Raw genomic sequence first — 24,465 nt, forward strand, 5'->3', positions numbered from 1 at the left:
CCTCTAGGCTTCTCCCGCCAGTTCCAGCTGGGCGAGGGGCATCTGGCAAAGTGGGAAGAATGTGGCCAGGACACTGATATGGGCCAGGACTGCCCCAGGGCCAGCCCGGGTCCCTGCAGCCTGAGCTTAGACACAGGATGGCTCCTCTCGGGGTCGTGACGGCAGAGAGAGTTGGGTTTCAGGCTGCTGGCGTTGGCCTTGGTGGTGCCCTTTCTGTTGGCTGCCAAGCGTCCAGTCTCCTCCCGACTCTGTCCGCACACACAGCCACCCCCGCCTGCATGTGGCCCGAGTTGTCCTACCTCCCCACAATGTGGCACCTGCCCCAAAATAGCTTCCATGTGAGGGCTAGAGAAAGGAAAAGATTAGACCCCTTTGAGAAGGCGGGGGTGGAGTGGGGGGGGCAGCAAGCCGGCTGTCAAGTGATCCGTGTCCAGATCGGGGGAGGTATAAAAGCCCTTGGGGGCCAGGCAGCCTCAGACCCCAGCTGTCAAGGCCGGGACACTCAGTCAGCCCGCACCTGCTCCTCTTTCTGTCTTCTCCAGAGCACGCCATGGGGCTCAGCGACGGGGAGTGGCAGGCCGTGCTGCATATCTGGGGGAAGGTGGAGACCGACATCCCGGGCCACGGGCAAGCTGTCCTCATCAGGTAAACGGAAGAGATTCCATTGCCCTTTCGCCTGCGTCCCAAAGACCAAGGGTCTGGCAGCAAAATGGACCGGTGCTCCTGGGGCCGACCAGTTGGAGCTCCTACTGGGTTTGTGAAATGCCCATTTGGTTCTCCCCGTTCTTATCAATGGTCAGGGATTAGAATCAGAGAAGGCAAGGGGGTGCATCTCGTACCTGTGAGACGCCTGATGAACAAACCTGAGGGCGTAGAGCCCCCCCAAGGGGAACTAGAGACAGAGTTAATGAGGGCCTTGAGAGAGCTCCTCCAGCCGCCTCGCTTATTGGATGAGGACGACAAGGACCTGAGAGGGGACAGGTCTCCCCAGAGTCACAAGTCCATTATGGTCTGCAAAGTATTGAGGCTAAGGTCAGGCCTGCCAGACGGGACTGTAGCTCTAGACTGGCCTAGCCACCGAGCAGCTGTGTGAGCTGCAGGAAGGCACACACCCTCTCTGAGCCTCGGCCTCTCCCCTGTGCAGTCGGGGAGGTGCTAACACAGGACAGAGCAGGGGGGAGAATAAATGTGGTGGTACATGTAGCGTTCTGAAGATGTTAATAACTGTTGTGGATGAAGCCCGGCCTGGGGACCTTTAAACTATTATAATTAAAAAACAGATGACCTGGAGTATGTCTGATTCTGAGAGCTCAGGATGGCGTGGTCTCCAAACGCATCTTGTCTTCTACAGCAAGGGATTCCAGAATAAACCACGGGGGGCAAGAAGCCCAAGTTTTGTCATAGAGGACGGCTGGTGGCTTGTGAATAGAATCCCATCATCCCGCTGCCCTCCACCCCAAACAGTGATCTGCTCTCCTTGACCTCTGGCCCCTTGTCCTCTGCTCTGAGACAGCCCAGGTCAAGCACCCAATGTGGCACATATTGACGTTTCTGCACCAGGAGGAAGGGGCCACAGGGTTGCCATAAGTGGGTGGATTGTCCTCCGCACCTTAATTTACAGGCGAACGCCTCCTTCTTTCTGAGCCAGAGCAGGTTCTCCTCCCCACTCAGGGGCCCTGGCAGTCTGGCCCGGGCTTCCCTCATTTCCAGCTCCTGTGTGGGGGAGCACGGTCGGTCCTGGAAGCTCTGCTACCCGGAGCTCGAGCCTTTGGCGGCTTGCACCAGGAACACCAGCAGAAGGACAGCAGGAGAGTCCTCTGCTGACTCAGCTCAGGGTTGCTTCTCATGTCCTTCCCTTCCTGTCGCTCTCGTCTGGCGGCTGGGGCTGCAGCAGGTCCTGTCTACAGAATGGACAAAAGGCTCCCCCTGCCAAGTTGACATCAACCCTTCAGCCACTGGTTTGCTACATGACCTTGGACAGGGCAACAGTCCTTTCTGGGTCCTATTTCCCTGTTGGTTGAGCGAAGGGGTTTTCTGCTGTGCTCCCTGAGATCCTTCCTGCCCGCACGCCCGGGCCTTCTCCACGTCCGTGGTCCCCCTGCTCCTGGAGGGGAGGCAGGGTAGTCGGGAGGGAGGCCAGGCTGCAGAGCAGGAGTCCCTCCAAGGTGACCCGGGGCTGCCAGGCCCGAGGCAGTAACTGGACGCCTTGAAGGAGACTCAAGGGAGTGTGTCATCAGGGAAAACCTTTTCTCCCTTCCTAGGGTGGATCAGAGAGTCCTGCCACGGGCCAGGTGCCAGGGACAAGATGTCATGTCTGGGGCTGGTGGCCCCTTAAGGCTCCAGAGGGCCCGGTGCCCTACCTCATCTTAGACCTCAGGACGTGCAGAGACCACGACAGCTGGCCCTGCCCTGCCTTCCAGTGTGTGGGGGTGTGGGGAGGGGAGAGAAGGCTGACTCCTAGGCCTGCCAATGTCCCCGTGTGACCTGGCCTCTTGGTTCTGCTCCCGATCATGAACCTGGAAGGGTCATTGCTCTGTGCCTCTGATCATAAAAGGGGGTTCCTCAGTCTAGCTGAGTCTGTTAATAAAATGCTGAGGGCTGGTCGTAAAGTTCTAGAATACAGAAACTGGAAGGGCATTTGAAGACTCTCGTTCCAGGAATGGGGGCTCCGGAGCCTTCCACCCCTTCTCTGGCCCACACTCTCCCTGCTTTGTTCCTCTTTGCATCTGAACAGAGGATTTCTAGGTCATGAAAGATTTGAGAGCCGTGCCCAGTGGCCACCCGCTCTCCTCACAGGGAGGAAGCATGGCCCAAGAGCCCGAGACAGCCAGTGGCAGCCACGGGCAGAACCGCAAATTCCTGGCCCTGACCATCAGACCGCGGCTGTGAGGGAGGTGGTGATGGGGATGAGGATGGTGATGAGGATGAGGATGGTGAGGAGGATGGAGGAGAAGATGGGGGTAGAAACGAGGAAGAGGAGGAGGAAGGGACAGCAAATATTCAACCAGTACACACTGATTGCCAGGCCCTGTGTTAAGTATTTCACACACATTAACGCATTTAAGCCTCACAACTTTTTCTTCGGTACTGTTTTCAACAGAGAGGCTGAGTGACTTGCCCGAAGTCACACAGCTGGAGCTGGAGTCCAGGCGGCTTGGCTCTAGCACGTCTGCTCTCCGCCGTTCTGCTGTGCTGGCCCTGGTCTCAGGGCGTTAGTGAGGAGTTCCCACCCCACTCTGGTTCTTGGGCTCTGGAGCACAGAGGCAGATTTGCAGCCCTGAGAGAGACCTCCATCTTCTGGGGGGCAGTCCGACTGGGGTCAGTTCAGCGGGCAGCTGGGACCAGCCCTCCTTTCTCTCTGACTTGCCTGCAGGCCTGTGATGAACAAGGCAGGCCAGTGACAGACTTGAAGATGAAAACACCAGGCAGGGGGATGTTTCTGAAACCCACAGGGTGAGGGGCTCTGTCAGCGCACTTTGGGGGTTCAGCTGTCGGGCAAGTCTGGGTGAAGCCTGCTGTGGCTGCCCCCGGGGCCGCAGCTGCAGGGCTTGAGGCCAGGGAGGGAGGCAGCTGTGCGTCGCCCGAGTGTGCTGGTGGGCCCTAGTCAGATGCACTCTCCTGAACTGTTCGAAGTAAACCTGGGCTCCCTCGGTGGCTGACTGGTGCGCAGAGTAGAGGGTGAGGCAGGCGTCAGGCCTCAGAATTTGCTGGCTAAGAAATAAGCTGGACCAAACTGTGGTTGAAAGATGGGTTGACCAAGACCCAGAGAGGTTGAGTGGCCTCTTTAAAGTCACCCAGCGCATTGGAGACAGAACTGGGGCCAGAACTCAGCCTCTGTAATTCTCAGTCCCATGTTCCTTCTCTGGGACTTTGGGGGGCGGCTCCCGGAATGTCTGAGATCTCTGGCCCCTCTGGGTCCCGGGTCCTCAGCCCCATTCCGCCCGGTCTCCTTCCACTGCCCCGGCATCGGGCTTCTACCTGTGGGCGCTCGGTCTTGCTTCTGTCAGGCAGGTGTTCCAGGATCGCTGTCACCAGATAATAATAACCAGGAGCCATGTAGGGACCCTTGGGTGAAAGGTGCCAGAGATGAGCTGTCAGTGACACACCAGGCTTGGCCTGGGCCCCGGGGTGAGGTGGTGACATTGGCCACAGCTGTGTACAGCCCCGAGCTTCCCAGGAAAGACGGCAGGGCGGGGTGGGGCGGGGGTGCTGCGGACAGAATAGGCCCCAGGGGACTATTCTGGGGAGGTGTGCACCCCTGTCTGTGCTGTGTGGTGCATGCTGTACATGCACCTCTGCGTGTGCGTGCACGTGGGGGCAGGTGTGTGCTGGAAGATAATGGTGCACGCTAGTGTGTCCACACTCCGGTTTAAGGGGGTCACAGAGCCAGGAAGCTGCAAAAGAGGAACCTTTTGAGGAACTGAAGCCATCAGACAGGAGGGGGGAAAGCCCCGACAGAGAGGACTACCCCACAAACATCCAGGGTGTGGCCCAGGGAGAGAGAATGAGTAATGGTGGGGTTTGGGTCTGGGCTCTGCCACCAACTGGCCGGCCATGTGACCCTGGACTAGTCACCCACTGCTGTGGCCTTCTGTCGGCCCCTGAGTGAAATGGGGGTAATTCACCCCCACCCAGAGCCAGTGATGACCCCCTGTAACCAACACCAGCAGGGGAGACTGAGGCCCCCAGATAGAGGGACCAGCCCAGGATCACAGCGGAACCCCTCGGTGGCCAGCTCGCAGGGTCCCGGCAGATGCAAGGGCCCGGCCTTTGGCTGGCGGCTCCCACCATCTGCGCTGCGAAGGGTGTGGGAGGTGCAGGGCTCGGCCTCAAAGTAACGTGGAGCTTTTGGAGCCTGAGAGCTGCTCTGGGCTGGAATGGCTCTCAGAGTAGGGGGGGAGCCTCCCGTAGCTGGGAGTATCCAAGCAGCCCAAAGGTGATGCCTGGCATGACATTGCAGAGGTGGTCCCCGGCACGGACTGCACTTTGAGTCACTCAGAGCCGATTTCCATCCAGCTCCTCTGCACACCAGCCCCGTAATACTGAACTAGAACGCCACGCCTCTGAGCTGCTGTTCCCTCCCTGTAACACGGGGACAACACGACCCCAAGGGGAACGCGGAGCCGGGCACGGGGTTGGGCACATGGCAGGTGCTCAGCACATCCGGGGCCCCTTGGCACCCCCCTGCTCCTCCCTGGATGCTGCTCTGACATCTACCAAACAACTTAGAGAAAACTGGGGTGAGGCCAGGCTGCAACACAGCGACGTCTTTCCTTCCTGCCTCTCACAGAAACAACGAGGAAGACCGCGATGATAAAAATAGTAATAGACCTGAAACCTACACGATCCTACGAACTGATGTCTCCCCAATAAATTTAATTTTAAAAATAGTAATTAAAAACATAATAGCAAGCATTTGTGCAGCACTTACTGTGTGGCACTCAGTGTGTGTGATCTCACTCCTGACAGCACTTCCACGGGCGGGGACCAGTTACCCCGTCCCTTGCACGAGAAAGCAGAGGCTGAGGAGGTGATGTGAACAGCCCAAGGTCACGCAGCTTGGGGGAGTGAGGGAGTCTGGATTTGAACTCAAGTCTGGCCAGCTCCAGACCCCACTGTGCACACTCCTGTGCCTGACCCCAGCCCTCCTTGTGCCCAGTCTCTTTAAGGGTCACCCCGAGACCCTGGAGAAGTTTGACAAGTTCAAGAACCTGAAGTCGGAGGATGAGATGAAGGCCTCCGAGGACCTGAAGAAGCACGGCGCCACCGTGCTCACTGCCCTGGGGGGCATCCTCAAGAAGAAGGGGCAGCACGAGGCCGAGCTGAAGCCCCTGGCCCAGTCGCATGCCACCAAGCACAAGATCCCCGTCAAGTACCTGGAGGTGGGGAGCAGAGCCAGGGGCAGGCGGGAGGGAGGCAGGGGAGGCCTCGAAGGGAGGGGGTTGGGGTTCAGGACCCAGCACAGCCACTGACTTCCTGGGTGACCTATGTCACCGCTCTTTGTGTTCCAGTCTCCTCATCTGTGAAGGGGGCTTTGTCCCCTCCTGGGGTCACTGCAATGACACATGGATTTCTCTCCCAAGTCAGTATGTCATTACCAAGGAGGGAGGGGAGAATGGGTACTGGGTGCACAACCTGCATTCGCTCCACAGGTAGGTACTATTATCACACCCACTCGACAGATGAGGAAACTGAGGCACAGAGAGGTGAAGTAGCTTGTGTAGGGTCCCAGAGGTGGCAAATGGCAGAGCCGGGATTCACATGAGGTCTGTATTCCTGCAGAACCCCAGCTGCTGTGCCATTTGGGGTCTGAGACAGACAGGACTCATGTGGTCTGGGGGTGGGGAGGCAGCAGCAGGCAGGCTGGGGCAGCGAGGAGGCTAAGGGTGATGGTGATAGAGTGTGCCCAGTCACTGCATGGGATTCTCACAATCACCCCCAGAGGGTAGGAATGGCATTCAGTGTCTTCTTTTCCTCTGACACAAAAGGAGACAAGAGGTAGGGAGTCCAGGCCTGGTATGGGAGCCCTAGACATACAGATTCTGTCTGTTCTGCTTTCCGAAGCTGACTCACAGTCTGAGATGGTTGCTAGAGCTCCAGCCATCTAGTCCGTACTCCAAAGAGGAAGCAGGAGGAAGAGAGGAAGGCTCTTTAAGGAATTTAAGGAGCCCCAGAAATCTCATCCCACAATTTTGTATATACCTCATTGTCCAGTAGTTATGAGACCACATCTATTTGCATGGGAAGCTGGGAAATGTGGTCTATTACCATCCCGAATACATTAGCGTTCTGTTACCAGGGAAGAAGGAGGAAATGGCTGTTAGGCCGGCAATCAGCAGTCTCTGCCCCAGGGAGGTAATTTTTTTATCCCCATTTCACAGATTTGGAAATTGAGGGCTCAGCAAGGTTAAGCAGCTTGCCTGAGGCCACACAACTAATAAGCCAGGACGTCAAGTTTGGTCTGTGGTGCCTGGAGCCCAAGCTCCCAATCCCCGTGACAAAATGTTCCCCATCAAGAGCACCACCACCCTCTTCATCCTCTTCTCCCTGAGCCCCAGCCAGCCCCCAGCCAGCCCCCACCCACTCAGTCACACACAGTCCTGCCTGCCCAACCCACTCAGCATCACAGACACGAGAGCCTGTCCTGCCAATCTGCGCTGGCTGCAGCCCCTGCCCACCCCGTCTTCTCTGGGCAAATCTCTGTCCACCGGCCAAGGCTCTGCTCAGAAGCCGCCTCCTCTGCCGGAGGCAGCTGCTCCCACCGCACCAGCCCTCCCCCAGCAAAGGCGCTTGATTCTCATCCCACCACGTCGTCTGTCTGTCCGGTTGTGCTGTAATTTACTTGTTTGCCCAGCTGCCTTCTGGCTGGAACTGCACTTCTCAAGGGCAGTGCCTGGCTCACTCCCATTGCTGACCTCCGGGGCATGGGGTGGGCTCACGGTGTGACTGGGGTGACCGCCCCCCTCTCTGGGAATGGGAGGCTGAGAGAGACGGCCAGGAAGGCAGGGCAGCCCCACCAGCGGGTGGACTAGAGCCCGGCCGAGGGAAACACGTCGTGTACTGCAGACAGTTAAGGCAGAGCCCCCCAACGAACACCCCCCCTCACTGAGGTACCTCCTCCTGTGCTCTTCACACAAAATCGCTGCTTCCCACTGGGAGTGAGGGGGCCGCCCCGGGTGCTGGGGGGACGGGCGACTGTCTTTTCTCATGTGTCAGCTGCCCCATCCCACAGTTTTCTAGACATCGGTGGCTCTGCCACAGACTCAGGAAAGGATGAGTTGGGGGGCTTGATGGGGCCATCGAAGCCCCCATTTTACAGGTGAAGTCACACCTGGGGGTGGGCCAGGGCAGAGCTGGGCTTGGGACTTGGGTCCCCCAACTTCTCCAAGGCAGGGCTTGCTCCAGAGCATCTGTACCCCCACTTCATTTGGTTGCATCTATGACCTTAAAGGTGAACTTGACATATGAACCCAAATCAAGGGCCAGAGGTAGGTGTTTGTGGCATTTGAGCTGAGGGGTCTTTACTGAGGGTTGTGCCCCTTGGGACCTCCTTCAGCCCACAGTCCCCCACCCCCTGCTTCAGTCACTTGCCCCCCCCCCGGGGGGGGGGCCTGAGAAAATGGGAGAACACGACAGCCATGCGGTCCGGTTTCTGACTTGGCTCCAGCCACGCAGTCCTGTCTCTGGCCCGGCTCCGGCAGTCGGCTGCCCGGCCACAGTCCCCAGGTACAAGCTCCAGCTCGGCTGCCCCCTTGCTAGGTGACCTCCGCTGGGCCTCTCTCCTCTGTAAACGACCCCATTGGGCCCACTGACCAGCGCTGCGGCTGGCATCGAATCTTGATGCAGCCTGTGCTGTAGGTTTTCCCACTTGCACTTCGGGGCAAGGACTGGCAGATGTAAAGACGTGGCCAGTGTGTGACTTACTGTCCCAGGGGTGAGCACGGCTGCTCCCTTTCCCCCTCCCCTCGCTCCTCCCCTCCCACCAATGTTTCTGAGCTCCAAGGCTGTGCTTGGCGTAGAAAACATGATGCCCTGCACCCCGCACCCCCACAGACTATTTAAAGCGATGGCCACACTAAGCCATCCATGCAAAAATCACATACATGCAAATGGAAAAAATACACGTTTCTGTCTAGATTTCCTGGCTGCAAACGCTGGGTTAAGTCACAGGTGTGAGCATTGCCCTTCCCCCCCTACCCCTGGCAGTGGCGCCTTAGCTCCTGCCTGGCTGCAGCAGCGGGGCCCTCATCCTGAGCGCCAGCAGAGGAGGGTGATGGGTGAGCTGGCCCGCCTGGCTAGGGGACCTTGGGCGCGCAGGTTAACCTTTCCTCATCTGTGCCACGTGGGCCTCAGTGTCCCCACCTGTCCCAGTCTCTCAGCTCATGGGGATTAGAGGAGTCAACCTATGGAGACCACCCAGCAGTGCCTAGTGTATAGTAAGTGCTCGATAAACGGCCCTGGAAGAAAGAGTAGGCGGCACTTGGTGACCGATTCCCGCCTGGCCACAGGCCCGTGCCGGCCCGGTAACCTGCCCCCTCTCGCCCCTCCCTGCAGTTCATCTCCGACGCCATCATCCAGGTCCTGCAGAGCAAGCACCCCGGGGACTTCGGCGCCGACGCCCAGGGAGCCATGAAGAAGGCCTTGGAACTTTTCCGGAACGACATCGCTGCCAAGTACAAGGAGCTGGGGTTCCAGGGCTAAGCCCCCCAACGCCCCCGCCCCCACCCACCTGGGCCCAGGTGCAGGGGAGGATGGGGACTGAACCTCACATAGCTGTGTAGAGTTTGCTTCTGAGTGTTTTGTGTGTGAGAGGTGGTGGGAGAGGGGAGGAGCTGGGGAGCAGGATGGTCAAGGTGGCTTCCTGTGCCTGGGGCGGGACTTCTTGTGGAGGGTCATCATCTTGGGAACAGGGAGGAGCGTGGCCCTCAGCTCACTGTGGCCTGCAGAGGGTGGGTCATACTTAAATCTCCTCTCACCTAAATCCCCACCCAATTCGTCCCAACCTCCAAACGGACCCACATCTGCACCCTCACCTCTAACCCCACATCCAAGCTGTAGGCTAAGCCCCAGCCACCATAATTCTCTGGTCCACCTCCCTGCCCCTTGAGGACTGCAAAATGTCCCTTTGCAATGAGAAGGAGGTCTGAGGAGGAGGAGGGAAGCCACCGTACCCCGCCCAAAGGAGATGTGGGGTGTCTGGAGCAGAAGTGTGCCTTCTCAGCTCATGGAGTGACTCATTTGGTTTTAATAAAAGACTCTGTAACCTCACAGTCTCTGCCCAGAGCTTTTCATCCCCTCGAGCAAGTGAAGGGGACTCAAGGGAGACATGGCGGGAAGGTGGGCAATGGAATCCAGGACCCTGAGGGCCTTGTGGGGAGGAGGGGGGAGAGGAGGAAGCTGGGAGCAGGCACGGGAAGGCGGGAGGGGAGACAGGTCAGGGAACTGCCTTCCTCGGCCGACACTGGGCACTGGGAATGGGGGAGAGAGCCTCACCTGGCGGGGAAAGTGGGCGGGTCAACAGACTTTCGTTACATGGAGTGATCAGTGCCCGGAGCGGGGCACAGAACCAGGGGAAGACAGGTGGTCACAGCCAAGTAACACGCCAAGGACACTAGCTACAAGTGGCAGAGCTGGGTTCAAACGGTGGCCTGAAAGGCAGGAGTGGTGTGGGGTCGGAGGGACTCCAGCTAGGAAGACAGCCAGCCAGCGACAAGTGCTGACCTTCTGGCCGTGGAGAAAGGACAGACACAGAACTTACGCACAGAAGCCAAGAGACAAATCCGTATCTACAAAGGCCAAGTGCTTGGGCAGGGTGTCTAAGCGTTACTTCAAGACCCAGAATAAAACATTGGCATGATTGGCATATGACCTTGACAGCCAGGAAGCAGGCTGGAGAGGAGAGTGTGCACAGGGGCCGTGGAAAAGAGCCTGGTGGTCTGAGTCCATCTGGGTGTTCAAGCCTCGAGGGCCTTGAACAGCACCTGGGATGAAGGGCACCAACTCTGGGAAGCCCCAAGTTCTTGGCCCCATCCGTTTCCAGGGGCTCCCAGGACAAGCACCCACATACCTCCTGCCCCAGTGTCTGCCCCAAGGCCCAACCCCCTGGAGTGAGCCCGACCTCACTGCCCTGAACCTCAGACCACACCAGGCTCCACGGTTGCCGAACAGGGCAGAGTTTGCCCGCCGAAGGTAGACATGTCTGAAATCCTAGCAGGCTCGTTTTCCAGCCGAGCCGCATCAGACGACGTTAGTGGGTGGACTCTGCACCCATCTGCGTCTGCACCGGGCTTTGGGAATTTGAGGGTATCTGAGAAGGTGGGAGAGGAGGGGGGGCTTTGTGATCTTGGAGCCCGGAGAAATATTCTCTGCATTTATGGGAATTCCATCAAGCCCCAGGCACCGGGCACTTTTGCACAGGGTAAGTGGGCAGGGCCCCACGTTGAAGGGGCCGGCCCTGCCCTGAGTTGACTGACACTGTCATCAGGGAGACCCCCACGCCAGTCGAGTGAGGCAGCATGAGACCAGGCTGCAGAGAAGTACGTACAAGGGGCTTGGCGTTCGTTCACACTCACTCAACAAATATCTGTGGATCAGAGAGAGTTAAAGAAAAACTCAGTTTATGCTTTCAATGTGCACAAAACGGCACTTTTTAAGAAGACATATAAGTCGACTGAATCCGTGCTTGGAAACCCCACTGCGGCTGGGTGGCAGATGCTCAGTCCCAGTGCCTGCGACGTTTCTCCCCAGTTCTACATTTCCTTGAGGTGCTGGCTCATTCCAAGGGGCTTCCTCGTGCCAAGTTGTTGGTGAGGACAGACAGGCAGGGGGCAGTCTGGTTGTTGCTGTCATCTGTGCCCAGTGGCGTGTGTCCTCGGGGATGCCGCACCCTACCCTGTCCTCATCACACGTTTGAAAAACTGAGGCTGCCCAAGGCTCCTCCTGCCCGAGGCCACTTCTTCTTGGGGACTCCCCTACCCCCTGGGGATGCGAGGCACAGGCTTCTTCTGCTCAGACCCACAGGCCTGTCTGAGCCTTCGCACCGCCTCCAGGGCTTGGCAGGGCTGCCGTGGGGTTGTGTGAGTCGTGCACGTCGTGCGGGGCCTGGCTGAGGGAGCCCGTGAAGGCTGGGTCCAGCCTGGGCGCCAGGTGCCAAGCTGCACGCCCAGAAGGGGAGCCTTTTCCCAGCTCACGGAGGGCACTCTCTGAGCTCACAGTGGCCGCGTGCAGGGGAAAATCCTCCTTCCCTGGGAGCCACTGCCCACCGACCTGTTTCCTTGTCAAGTCTCTTCTTCTGACCATTCGGAAAATCGTTTTGCAGCCAGGCAAGCAGGAACACCTCAGGACTTTCTCCGAGTCTTTTTCTCTTGGATGTGTTTCTCTCTGGTCATCTCGGGGCCTGAGCTGTTGAATCTGCAAAGCCAGGCCAGGGGCCCATTTTTCTCGCACTCAGTGGCCACATCCTCTGCTGAGGTTGGGCCCAGAAATGCCTGCTCTCTGAAAAACAGAGCCAAGGACGAGAGAAAATCCCAGGGGAAAATACAGGCTAATATGCTCAAAATGTGATCCTGCCATGGCTTTTATTCTGTATTGATTTTCCAAACATTTATTGAGCAAATGCTACATGCTAGGCCCCAGACTGGGACTCACTGGGGTCCCAGCCCGGTGAGGGAATGGGGAAGGGCCCAAGGACAGCAGGGGATTTCGATGAGCTGAGTGGAGAAAGGGGTACCATGCACTGAGAGAGCATCTCAAAATTACCTTGCTGTTGGTGGTGGGTGAATGCGTTTGCCAGACAAACATTTACCGACGCCTGAACCGTGCCAGGCTCTGGGTTTGGCTCTCGGGTGCCATGGTAAAGCAGACAGGCCCAGCCCTGCCTTCTGGGGGCGCTCACAGAGCAGGGGGCTCTGGAATGTGGGGGTGGGGATGCCAGGGCCCTGAGGGGTCAGGGAGATGGGGCCCTGTTGCCACAGTGAACAGTGGACTAAAGTCACACAGAGGGCGGTGCATTAGCCTGGGCTCTCAGAGAGGCAGGGCCTTTAGGATTTTTATATATATAATAAATGTACAAAAATATTGCACTTGAAGAGATATTATATAGAATATATATTAATATGTCATACAATTTGTATATAGACTAAATGAGAATATATACCATATACATACATAAAATATATAAGGATATATTATATATACTTTTTATATAAATATACAGAAAATCTCTCTTCAAAAGTCCTCTGTTTCGGCCTCTGTGTTGCCTGTGGGGTGTGTTTCAGCCTGGCTCACACGGTCCTTCGTGACTCCCACCTGTTTTGCGCCGCTTTGCTATTTCGTATTCTGAGTCAGGATATCCTTTCTTTCCTTGCTGGCTCAGTCACCCATTTTTAAAGTTTGTTAAAGATTTTTATCCTGAATCATGGTGGTGTTAGGAGTGGAGCGTATGTCATAATATCTTGCCTGTTCTGCTTTCAGAAATGGAAATCTTTATCACAGTTCATAATTATGGATTTGCTGGTTTTGGTTTTGGTTTTGTGCCTGTCTGGGATCTATTTGTTTTTCCCTATTGGGCAGAGAGGGCAGGGCCCCTCGGTGCTGCGCATCCTTGCGAATACCGAGCCCCTGGCCCGATGTCAGGTCAGTGTCGGCAGCAGTGGGCGGGGCTCTGAGTGTCTGGTTCCGGAATGTGAGCTCCGTGTGTGTGTGTGTGTGTGTGTGTGTCCGTGAAGATGCTGGGCATGTGTGCATGTCCATGTGAAACAGAGGGTGTGAACGTCACCCCTGTCTCTCCGTCCACTCACTCGGAAACCCACAGGAGTCCTGCCCCCATCACCGTCAGCCTGATCGTCCGGGACCCTGAGCGCCAGGTTAAATGACCCTGCCCGGGGCTGCGGCTCCCTGGGCGCAGCCAGGCCTCGAGGTCGGGGAAAGGCCTGGGCCTGCATGGGCCGTCACCCGGGAGGAGCTGAGCGGGCGGGGCTGGTCGCTCGCGCTCTCGGCTGGACAGGCCTTCGGCTAAGTGGAGGCCAAAACACGACGGCACAGGCTGCACGCAGTGTATCGCAGGCTCGCGCGCTCGTCCGGTGTTTGTGGGATAGTTTGGACTCAGTCTCGGTTTCTGTTTCACTGTGAGCTGGCTCGGGTCATCCCGGGGTCCCAGGTTTCCCATGGCACCGCCACCCAGGTCAGTTCTGCAGCCTGTGTCCCGCCCCAGGTTGCCCACGACTGTAAAAATTCTCTCCACGCCGGGCCTGTTGCTGCTACCTGCTCATCAAAGGTTTTCACACAATTTATCGGATTCCAACCCTGGACAGGCAGACTGGCCCCCTCGCCCATGCTTCCGACGAGGGGGGGGGTCATTTCGTGGGCCTAGTGCACTAGGAAACTGGGTTATTTGGGACCTTGGAGTGGGGGAGAATTTATTGAAAACTTAACCAAGATTTGGTCACCATGTTAGAAAATGACACCAACCCGCCCCAAGGCAGGGCCACCGTAAAGTTTCAATGGCTGTGGCAGTCACTCTGGGTGTCTTCTCCTTCCAGGCAGGAGGGCATTCTTCCCCACCCTTGGAAGTCAGGTGCAGCCATATGGCTTACTGGGGCCCATGAAATGTGAGTGATGGGCCCCCCAGTTCCAGCGGATGTCCTAAGGGCCAGGGAACATGACCACACAGGTCCGGATGGCGCCTCTGTGATGTGGCCAGGTCCCTTTAGGAAGAGCAGAGCCCCCCGTGCCACACTGAACAAGAAATGTGGCCGAGAAATGCGCTGTGGAGTAGTGAGAAGCCTCGGGTGCTTGTTACTGCGGCAGACCCAGCCCATCCTGACTACGTGGCCACTGACCAGACACACGTGGGCAGGTAGGCGTGGCTTGTGTGGCAATTCTGTGAACAGGTAACAAGCCTTCAACCACTTCCTATCTCCTCCAGTACCATCATCCCAAGCATTTAAATATTGAAAAATATTTTACTTTATTATTAAAAAAGACTTTCCCCTGGCCAGGTTGCACAGCTGGTTGGAATGTCATCTCCCACACCAAAAGGTTGTGTGTTCGATTCCTGGTCAGGCCACGTACATAGGCTGTGAGGTCTATTCCCAATCAGGGGCGTATATAGGAGGCAGCTGATCAATGTCTCTCTCACATTAATAGTTCTCTCTCTTTAAAATCAGTAAACATAGCCTCAGGTAAGGATTGAAAAACTCTGTTTATCTATATCCACAGAATATGGATATGATACTGAATTTTAAAAATTGTGGATGGGGGAAGGTTAGAGCATCAATGAGCTTCATTTCAGGATAGCGAAGGGGTGTTACTGAATTTAATATAAAGAAGGGGGCGTAGTCCGATGTCGTTGAAAATCACCGACCTTGGGGCTTCCGTGTTGGCGCCACCTCCCACTCTGGTATTCAAACGGGATAAGGGCTGGGGTGGTGTAGGGAAGGATATTCCTGAAAGTCCCGCGAGAGACAGCAATTAAATTTCAGAGAGTGCAGAGGCTGATTCTATGCTAGATTTTTATTACCGGGACTCTGCATCCACACCAGAAAAGGCTGCAACATCAACGGACAACCTGCACCTGAGCACAAATTGATCTACTGCTTACAGGACATGGGGGCCTAACTCTAAAAACCAGAGACCGTGTGGCTCAGTGGTAGAGCGACGTCACACTTAAATAAGATGGTTCAACAACCAAAGTAGCTGAGGACAAGTTCCATTCTTCACTGTCCAGAAGGACATTAGAGAGGCCATGTCCATTGCCTCTCCTTTCCTACCTGCTTCCCCCCGGGCCTGGGGCTGCTATAGCCCCTCGCCTCTTAAAGCTCTCTGTCACCACAGCTTCTCCCCTTTCTCTCCACCACCCACGCCATCATTACGTACATCAGATTAGCTTCTCTCCCAGCAGTTCAGACGTGGCCTTCTTCAACCCGAGGGCCGTCACAAGGCAAATGGATATGGAAGATGTGAAATAGAATGGAATACGACTCAGCCATGAAAAAAGAATGAAATCTGAACACTTGCAACAAAAGGGAATAAATAACAGGCTGCAACAACCTGGAGAACATTACACTAAGTGAACTAAGCTTGACAGAGAAGGAAAATACCGTATGGTTTTGCTTACGTGGGGAATCTAAAAACAAAAGAAATAAATGAAACAGAAACAAATCACAGATAGAGAGAACAGACCGCTGTTTGCTATATGGGAGGGAGCTGGAGGGATGGGTGACTAAGGGGAACGGGGTAAGAAGTAGGAATCGTCAGAACATAGCCAATAATATTGTAGTCACTGAGTGTGGAGCAGGTAGGTCCTAGACTCATCAAGGAATCACTTCATAGCATGTAAATGCCCAGCCGCTGCGCTGTATACCTGAGTCCAATGTGATATTGAATGTCAGCTGCAATTTAAAAATTAAAAAAATTTTTAATTGCCTTCTTCTTTAGGAAGATGAGAAGAAAGGCTGAAAATAGATAAATAATCAAAAGATGGTCTTCGGCCAGGCCCAGGAGAGGGACAGAATGTTCCACAGTCATACTTTTTGTACCATCGCAGCAGGTTAGACTTCTAAAAATGGAACTGGTTGCCTGGGGAGAAGTGAGCTCCCCACCACCAGACACAACCAAGAATGGACTGCATGACCACGGCCTGGGATGGTCCCACTTATTCAGCACCACGTATCGAATGCCTCTGCTCGACAAGGAGAGTCAAATAGATGAACGAGACAAAACCTCAGCTTCAGGCCCTTTGCAATCCAGAGGGAGGGCAGGGGAGAGGGCTCAGGGGCAGGCAGAGAGGGCTCAGGGAGCACTGGCCCGGGGGCTGGGAGGAGTTGCTAGCCATTCGGGTGTGCACTTGATACCCTTTCGGGGCAGGCCAACACTTCCTTGTCCAGGGACCTGCTCCTGGAGACAGTCCTGCCCTCCATTCTGCCGGCACCCTGAGGCAGTGCCGATGACATTCTCCAGGCAGGACTCGCTAATCTTCCAGTTGAAGACAAGTGACCAAATCCCCCGCTAAGTGACTACAGGCAGGGCTGGCGAGGATCCTACGCCGTGGGTGATGTTCCAGAGGCTACTGGGTTGGCCAGATCTGGGTCGCTCATACCTCACCTCTCACCTTACAGGGGAGTGTCCGTGAGAGGCCATGGAGGGACTCTCGGGGGCAGAGGTGAGCCACTCCAGGGGACCTGAGGTCACTGGCACTGGATGGACACCCTTGGATTCTTTTACACAGCTGCTTCTCTTTAAAAAAAAAATCACCTCGCTATGTACCTAGTACTTTAATTCACCAAATATCTGTGAAATACTCACTGGTCTGATTTCTATTGCTGCATAATAAATCACTCCAAATGTAATGGCTTGAAATGTCACAGTTCAGTATTTCATCCTCATCTCTCATGCTTCTCGGGGTTGACAGTGCTTAGTGACACAGGGCTTTGGCTCAGGGTCACTCACACGGCTGTCAGTCTGCTTCTCCATCACTCACCTTCCCTTCACAAAATGGCTGCCACAGCCCCTACCATCACATCTCCACCCAACATCTGAAAGCAGGAAAAGGCAAGTCTGCTTCATGTCCCCCTTTGAAAACGAGGACTTCCTAGGAGCACCCAGCACTTGGCTCGGTGCTGGGATGTGGAGACTCTCCGTGAGGGTGAGCCACTTGTGTGAAGGTACAACCAGGAGACAGTATGGCACACCCTCAGTCATCATCAACTCAGACTTTCGAGCCAGCCTTCCCAGGGTGCAATTTAGGGCAAGTCAATCCACCACTCCAAGCTGCAGTTTCCTCACCTGCAGAGTAAAAATAATACCCAAAAGGCCTTCATGAGGCGTGAAGGAATTAGCATTCACCAAGCTCCTGGAACAGCTGCCGGTGTTTCTGCGTGCTGTCTGCCATGGGTCACAACTCGTGAGTGTGGGGGGCAGCCTCGCTGGTGGGCAGCAGCGGGAGGTGGACCCATCTCCCTGTGCCTGAGAGAGGGTCCCCAACCTTGTGCGAAGTGTCTGTGTGTGTCTGGGTCACCTCTGTCCTTGTCCACAGAGCACCGATGGCCAGAAAGGGGGCAAAGCAGAGGAGGCGACAACACAGCCACAAGGGAGACTTGGACCCGGGCTGCAGACACAAGGAGGCAGGAGGTGGCAGAGGCCTGTGCACTCAGCAGTCCCGGAGTCTGTCCCAGCGCCTCCTCATGATGCCCCACACTGCAGGGTCTGAGCCCCCCATCCCGGAGGCCCTTGGCTCAGGTTTCATTTTGCAGATGAGAAAACTGAGTCCCAGAGAATGCAAACCTCGGTTGGCGCCCCAGGCCTGGCCTCTTTCGCCAGGGGGCTCTGTCCCGGGGCAGCCGCCCCTGCCCCCTGTCCTTCTCTCTCCTCGGTCCTGTGTTCTCTCTTCTTCTCACTATTTTTTTCTCTGTGTGTTTCTCCTCTTTCTTTTAAACTCTTCCCTAGTTTTCTTTCTCACTCCTTCCACTGTTGTCTTCGTCTCTGCCTGTTTTTATTTCTGTCTGTGTCTCTGTCACTCAGGAGCAGTCTCTATCCCTCCCTCTCTCCCTGGTCCCATCCCCCCTTGGGCGACTTTGCAGACAGCTGGAAATAAAAATATTTACCGGCACAGAGTACAGGTGAGGGTAGGTGGTAACCGAGGGGCACAGAGAGGCCAGGGGCTCAGAGTGGAGTCCGGCTGTGCCCCCAGGTTGGACTTCAGAGGCCCAGGGAGGCTGGTCGGGGAGCCAGCCTGGCCTCAGGCCCAGGAGGGGTCAGGTGCACGACCTTCGGGCTCCTCGCACCTGTGGGGCTCTGATTCCAAGAAGAGTGGTTTGGCTGCCCACAGGCCCGGTAAAAATAGCCCGGGAGTCGGGCTGACCTCCCGACGCCTGGCTGCCCGGGCCTCTGCAGAGAGTCCAGCACTTCCACCACACAGAGCAAGAACTTGCAGCCTAAGTGGGCGAGTGACCTGCCCAAGGTCACGGAGCAGGTGAGCAATGGAACTGGTGCCAGAATCCTGGCCTCTGACCCCTAGCTGGCACCTCCACAGCACATGAACCTCCTTAGGCCCCAGGCTGGGCGAGGTCCCAGTTACAGAGAAACCTCATCCCAGGCGCCTCACCTCTCTGGGTCACAGCAGCCCTATTTTCTTGACTGTCCCCTGCACTTCCCTGTGAGCAACTTGAGGCTGGGGGCGGGGTGGGATCGGGCTCTGCCCACATAACACACTCACCTGGCATAGTAACAACAGGGACAGCTCACCACTCGTGAAGCAAGTAGCCTGTGCCACACACTGTGCACCTATCAACTCATTTAATCCCCACACTAGCCATATAAGGTGCGGCTGTGTTTTCATGCCCATTTTACAGATGAGGAGACTGAGGCCCAAGGAGGCTGGTTCTGACTTGCGTGAAGTCACAGAGGACTGGGTTTAGGCTGCCAGGCTTTAAACACATCTGTGGGTGAGTAAGTGGGTCACGTACTGGTGCTCAAGTGTAGGGAGCAGCTGCTGCCACCATTTGAGTTGGGCCACCAAGGGCCACACAGGCCCCCGTCCCCACTCTGGCAGGCTGGGCCCACAACCTCGCATCCCGGATCACACTTTAATGGGACCATGGTGACGGAAGCCAGGATACACAGTCACAGTCCCGCTTCCAGCCCGCCCCTTCACAGCAGAGCAACCTGGGGAAGCGACCTTGGGGAAGCCCCTTTCCCTCCCTGAGCCTCAGTTTCCCCACCGATCAAGGGGAAGCTTTCCCTGGGTCAGGGGTTCATGGAGTCAGTGATTCCTAAGGGGCCGGTGGGATGGTTGGATTGGGGTCCAAAGCTGAGAACAGCCCGAAAAAGCACATTCTAAACATTGATTTCTTTTGATCAAGATATGGAAATTATTTTTTAAAAATACAAGGAGCTTTGCTAGAGGACCTGAGGTCCTCCTGTTCCCCCAAAGGGTGCTTGCCAGTAAGGGGCACACGGTGCCCTCTAATGAAAGGCTGACCCAGAGGACGTAGGGTCACAGCTGCCAGGCCCAGGATGCCGGCCCGGGAGGTCCTGGCACAGCCACCCTGGTGTTGGTGATAATTATGTTCTGGGTGCTTCCGCCAGACAGGGACAGGTGTGGGGGAGGAGGAGGTGGCAGAGGGACAGCCAGCTCCAGGGCTCAGGCTGAGTCATCCTCCCAGCCAGGGCTGGGAGCAGGAGGGCTGTTCCCGGAGGGAGAGGCAGGGTAGGGAGGTCAGGAGATGGGACTGAACCAATCAATGTGGAGGGCAGAGAGCCCAGGACTGGTGCCGGGAGGGGACAGTCCGCCACCCCTCCCCTCTGCCTGCCCTGCCACCTGCCCCCACCTGTCCCCACCACCTGCCCTGCTTATTTCCTTTCCTCCCAGTGACCCTGGTATCTGATGATGGGACCCAGTGCCCCCCCCAGAGTCCTTCACACCACACGCTCCCCCGCCCTCTCAGCCTTCCTCCCACCCTTTAAATGCCCCCTGCCCCAGGCCCCTGATGCTGTGGGGCAACTTTGGGTTCCAGGCCCAAGAGGGTGACCTGAGGCATCTGGAGCCAGACAGACACAACCCAAATCTGCCCACCATTTCCGAGCTGGGTGACTTTGGGGAAGTTACCTGACCACTCTGAGCCGCAGTTCCCTCACCTGTAGAATTGAAAGAACACCATCTTACTGCAAAAGGTGACATTAAGCTTCAAAAGGAGGTGCCACATATCACGATTCCATTTATAAACTGTCCAGAAGAGGCAAATCCACAGAGACAGGAAGTAGAGTGGTGGTTGCCCAGGGCAGTGGGAGCGGGCGGGGACAGTGACCGCTAAGGGGTGCAGGCTTTCTTCGGGGGGGTGGGGTGGCTCTGGAATGCGTGGTGCTGATGGCTGCCCAGCTCTGGAAGTCCTAAAACCACTCAGCCATGTGCTCTAAATGTACAGAATGTGAGTTCTGTCTCCAAAAAAAGCTGGTAATAAAAACAAGGTGCCCAGTGGGCGGGTGCTGGCAGATGTGGATGCCCAAGGCTCAGGGCGCCGCCCCTGTGGCTGCTTTGTCACCCGGCCGTGTCCTGGGCAGGGGCTGCGGTTTTGGGCCAGAGCTTGAGTCAGTCCACAGAGGGTGGAGCTGAGGTGGGGGGGGCTCACCCTGAAGGTCAGGTGAGTTGAACTAGGGGGGACAGGAGGGAGGGGCCACCCTGTACCCTCAGAAGGAGGCCGTCAGAGCCAGAGAAGTGTGGGACAAAGACCTGGGACCCACCAGCCAGGGCCGGGGTGTAACTCTCAGCTCTGCCACTCACTGGCTTTGTGGCCTCGGGGAAGTTACTTAACCTCTCTGGCTGCAGGTTCCTCTTAAGAAGAAATGAGGTGATGATACTCCCAGTCCTTACCTGCTGGGGCTGGGTTAGGATAAGTGAGGGAATTCACTCGGAACATCAGGAGCAGGGTTCAACGTACCCCAACTGCTGAGGAAACAGTGGCCCTTTCTGTTGTCTGATGGAGAAGTGGGAGGGGGGCTGAGTGAGGCCAGGAGACCTGGTCCTGCCCCCCCCCCTTTGGAATTACCCACCTTCGCAGGGGCGGCAGGCTTGCCCTTCCCCTCCTGCTACCGTCTCAGCAGCCCTGTGCCCTGACATCACAGGACCGGGATCCGAGACTCTCCTCCCTGGGTTCTCAATCGTTCATCCGCCCAACGCTAGGACTGGACCAAAGAAGTCCAAGGCCTCAATTTTTGATGGCCTTTTCTGGCTCTCTGTGCCCGCCTGCCCCCTGGCACCCACCCTGGGCTCTAGGATTGCCCCGCGCCTGTCCACGGTCCTCATTCCACCAGTGCCTCTTCGGCATTCAGAGGCAGGAGCCCACGCCTGCTTTGTGCCCCCTTCGGTCCAGAGGAGAGGAAGGTGGGCTGGCCGAGCATCTGCCTCGACTGAGGTCCCAACTGGACTCGCCCTGGGCTGGATGCGTGACGTTGGGAACATGCTGGCTCTGGGCTCAGGTCGCCCCACTATAAAACAGGTTTGGCCCCGGCCGATGTAGCTTAGTTGGTTGGAGCGTCATCCCATAAACCAAAAGGTCACGGGTTTGACTCCCAGTCAGGGCGCATGCGAGAGCCAGCGGACTGCTGTTCCTCTCTCACATAAATACTTCCCTCCCTCCCCTCTTTTCTCTCTAAAATCAATGGGCACGTCGTCAGGTGAGGATTTAAAAAAACGTGAAAAACAAAAACAAGCCTAACCACCTCCCTGTCCTCTTTGTCTTCTAGGGGAGGACAGCGATGACCCCTAGTATCTAGGGGCAGGAAGGACCCTTAAACAACACTGAGTTCAACTCCAAATCCAACATTTAAAGACCCTTACCTCAGGCTGTGCTTGCATACCTCTGGAATGACAGGGAGCTCACTCTCCACCCTCAAAACCCATTCGATTTGCTTGACAGCAGTCACTGCACTTAACAGGTGTCACACACAGTGGCAGGCCCTCAAGTCTCAACAATGGATAGGGACAAGGTGACTGACACAGAGGCAGGAACAGTGTGCAGCCCTGAGCCCTGACAGTTTCCAGCTACTATTAGCTCTGCGTGGCCCTGAGGGCCTTAAGCTCAGCTTCGTCCTCTGTGATGGCAGCCACAGCACCTGCCGTGGGGTCCTCGCAAAGCCCCCGGGGAACTGCGGTCCCGGCGCACAGGAGCATTCGTCTCACCTGGGGCTGGATCACGCCTGGGGCACAGCTGCTGGGGTCCCCCCAGCATTTCCAGACAAACTCTTCAGAGGCACAGAGAGGCCGAGGAACTTGCCTGAGGTCACACTGTAGTGTGACAGGTAGAGCCTGACCTGCACTCGGCCGCCGGTGCCCAGGCCCCTCGCACCCCACGCCTCTCCCACGGGGCTTGGCTCGCTCCCTTCCTGCGACGGTGTGTACGGCAGCTGCCCACTCTCCCATGAGGCTCACAGACCCTTCTGGCCTCCTTCTCTTAGAGGGTAGGGCGGCCGGTGGCTGGCCACTGTTATTTTTAGCTCTTCCCCCACAGTATTGTTTTCAATCCAGGGAACAGAGCTTCTGAGGTCCCCCTGAGCCCAGCCAGCAACCTGCACTGTGAGATCTGAGCGGTTTGGCTGGGAAGCCCGGCGATGACAAGCTGACTAGAATCTGAGCTCTCTGACCCCACACCACCCCCCAGGGACTCCGTCCCACTGGGGGTGACTTGACAGAAGCTCTCTCCTGTCCCATCCAGCTGGCAGCCACAGGTAGGGGACAGGGCAGGCCTCCCAGCAGCTGGGCAAGGGGAGCTGGCTCTGGGCTGTGAGCTCTGGCATTTCCCGGCTCTGCTGCCCACGTCCACTCGGCTCCGGGGTCAGGCAACAGTGGCATAGCAGTGAAACCTGTGGCCCCAAACTGCCAGGGCAGGGCCCGAGCTCGGCCAGTGTGACGCTGGGAGATGAGTTCACCGCACTGCACCTAGTTGCATCCCTACAGTGTGCACAGGGCAGGAGCCGTCTCATACGGTTGCCGTGACAACTCTGCACCAACACCCATGGAACACTGGGCGCGGGTCCGAGGCAGGGCCCAGCGGGTGGCAGCTGGTGCTGTCCCCCCATCCACCTGCCCACCTGCCGGTACAAATATTTAGTAAGTGTCATACCCATGTATCGAGGCCCAGGGGGGTCCGACCTTTCGGCGTCTCTGACCCACACTAGAAGGAGAAGAGTTGTCTTGGGCCACACATGAAACACATCACAACATGCAATCACAAAAACGATCTCATTATGTTTTAAGGAAATTTACGATTTTGAGTTGGGCTGCATTCACAGCCGTCCTAGGCCGCATGGGGACACGAATGGGACACCCCTGGGGCTTCCTAACATAGTGTGACAACTCAGGGACTTCAAACAGCCAACGTCATCTCACACAATTTCTGTGGGTCAGGAATTCGGCAGCTGCATGGCCATGTCCAGCTCAGGATTCTCGTGAGGCCCGAGGCAGGACGCTGGTTGTGCCATGGTCACCTGAAGGCTGGACCGGGGCTGGAGGAGCCTCTCCCAAGGTGGTCCCCACTCACGGAGGGCAAGTGCCTGCTGGCTGCCGGTGGAGGCCTCAGCTCCTCACCGTGCAGGCAGTGCCCCTCTACCTGGAACACCCTTCCTCCTGCCCACCCCCGGCCAGCTGGGTCCACCCCCGAGCCTCAGTCCCAACGCCTCATCCGAAAGATGGCTTCCCTCGGACGCCCGTTGTGTTGGCTTGCTTCCTGGACTGCGTCTCGCTGCGTTAATTGGGGTTGGCAGTGTCGTGGTTTGCACTGTGCGCTCACAGCTCACACACACTCACACACAGAGTCATGCTCAACTGTGAGAGCCGGCACTGGGATTTTGCTCCCTGGTTCCTCTCTGAAGCACCACACAGTCTGGCCAGCCTCTGGGACAGTCCCCGAGTACCTGGCCTCCCAGTATCCACAGCTTTGTGTCAGCCCCTCCCACACTGAGCAGGGGGGACCTGTGTCACCCACAGGATATTGTGTAAGTGACCGCAGCGTGACTTCCAAGGCTACATCGTAAAAGACATTGTGTTGCTCTCTTGGGTCCCTTGCTCTGGAGGAGCCAGGGAGGAAACAAAGGAGGAACAGGGAGAGAAAACAGGGCCCCCACTCTTTCCGGGCCAGGTCTTGCCTCCTTCCCAGGGGTCTGCCCTCGTTTGTTCCCTTCAGTCCTCTCCTGACCTCAGACACAGCTGTCCCCAGCCCTGAGACAGTATTCACCGTGGCGTGAGACTGCAGGGCCCCCTCCACATCCCTCCATACCACTAACTATTTCGACGGTGGTCACCATTTATGGGGTCCCTACTATATTCCAGGCACACCCCACATATACACATGCACATCATCTCACCGAAACCCCACAGTAACCCAGCAAGGTAGGTCTTATGGCTCTCATTTTGCAGGTAAGAATCTTGAGGATCAGAGACGTTAAGGAATTTGCTCAAAGTCGAATAGCTAGGAG

At 56.7% G+C, this 24,465-nt stretch overlaps 1 protein-coding gene across 1 annotated transcript; it reads left to right on the forward strand.

Moving 5' to 3' along the window:
* Positions 1-462: 462 nt before the first annotated feature.
* MB (myoglobin) lies at positions 463-9,768 on the forward strand. The gene is made up of 3 exons (XM_037160484.2): positions 463-645; positions 5,660-5,882; positions 9,055-9,768. Exons 1-3 carry the CDS (start codon positions 551-553, stop codon positions 9,199-9,201), a joined length of 465 nt encoding a protein of 154 aa, XP_037016379.1. The 5' UTR covers positions 463-550; the 3' UTR covers positions 9,202-9,768.
* The last annotated feature ends 14,697 nt before the right edge of the window (positions 9,769-24,465 follow it).

This window comes from Artibeus jamaicensis, unplaced genomic scaffold (assembly GCF_021234435.1).
Source record: "Artibeus jamaicensis isolate MK-2021 breed Jamaican fruit bat unplaced genomic scaffold, CSHL_Jam_final contig_233, whole genome shotgun sequence".
Lineage (NCBI taxonomy): Eukaryota > Metazoa > Chordata > Mammalia > Chiroptera > Phyllostomidae > Artibeus > Artibeus jamaicensis.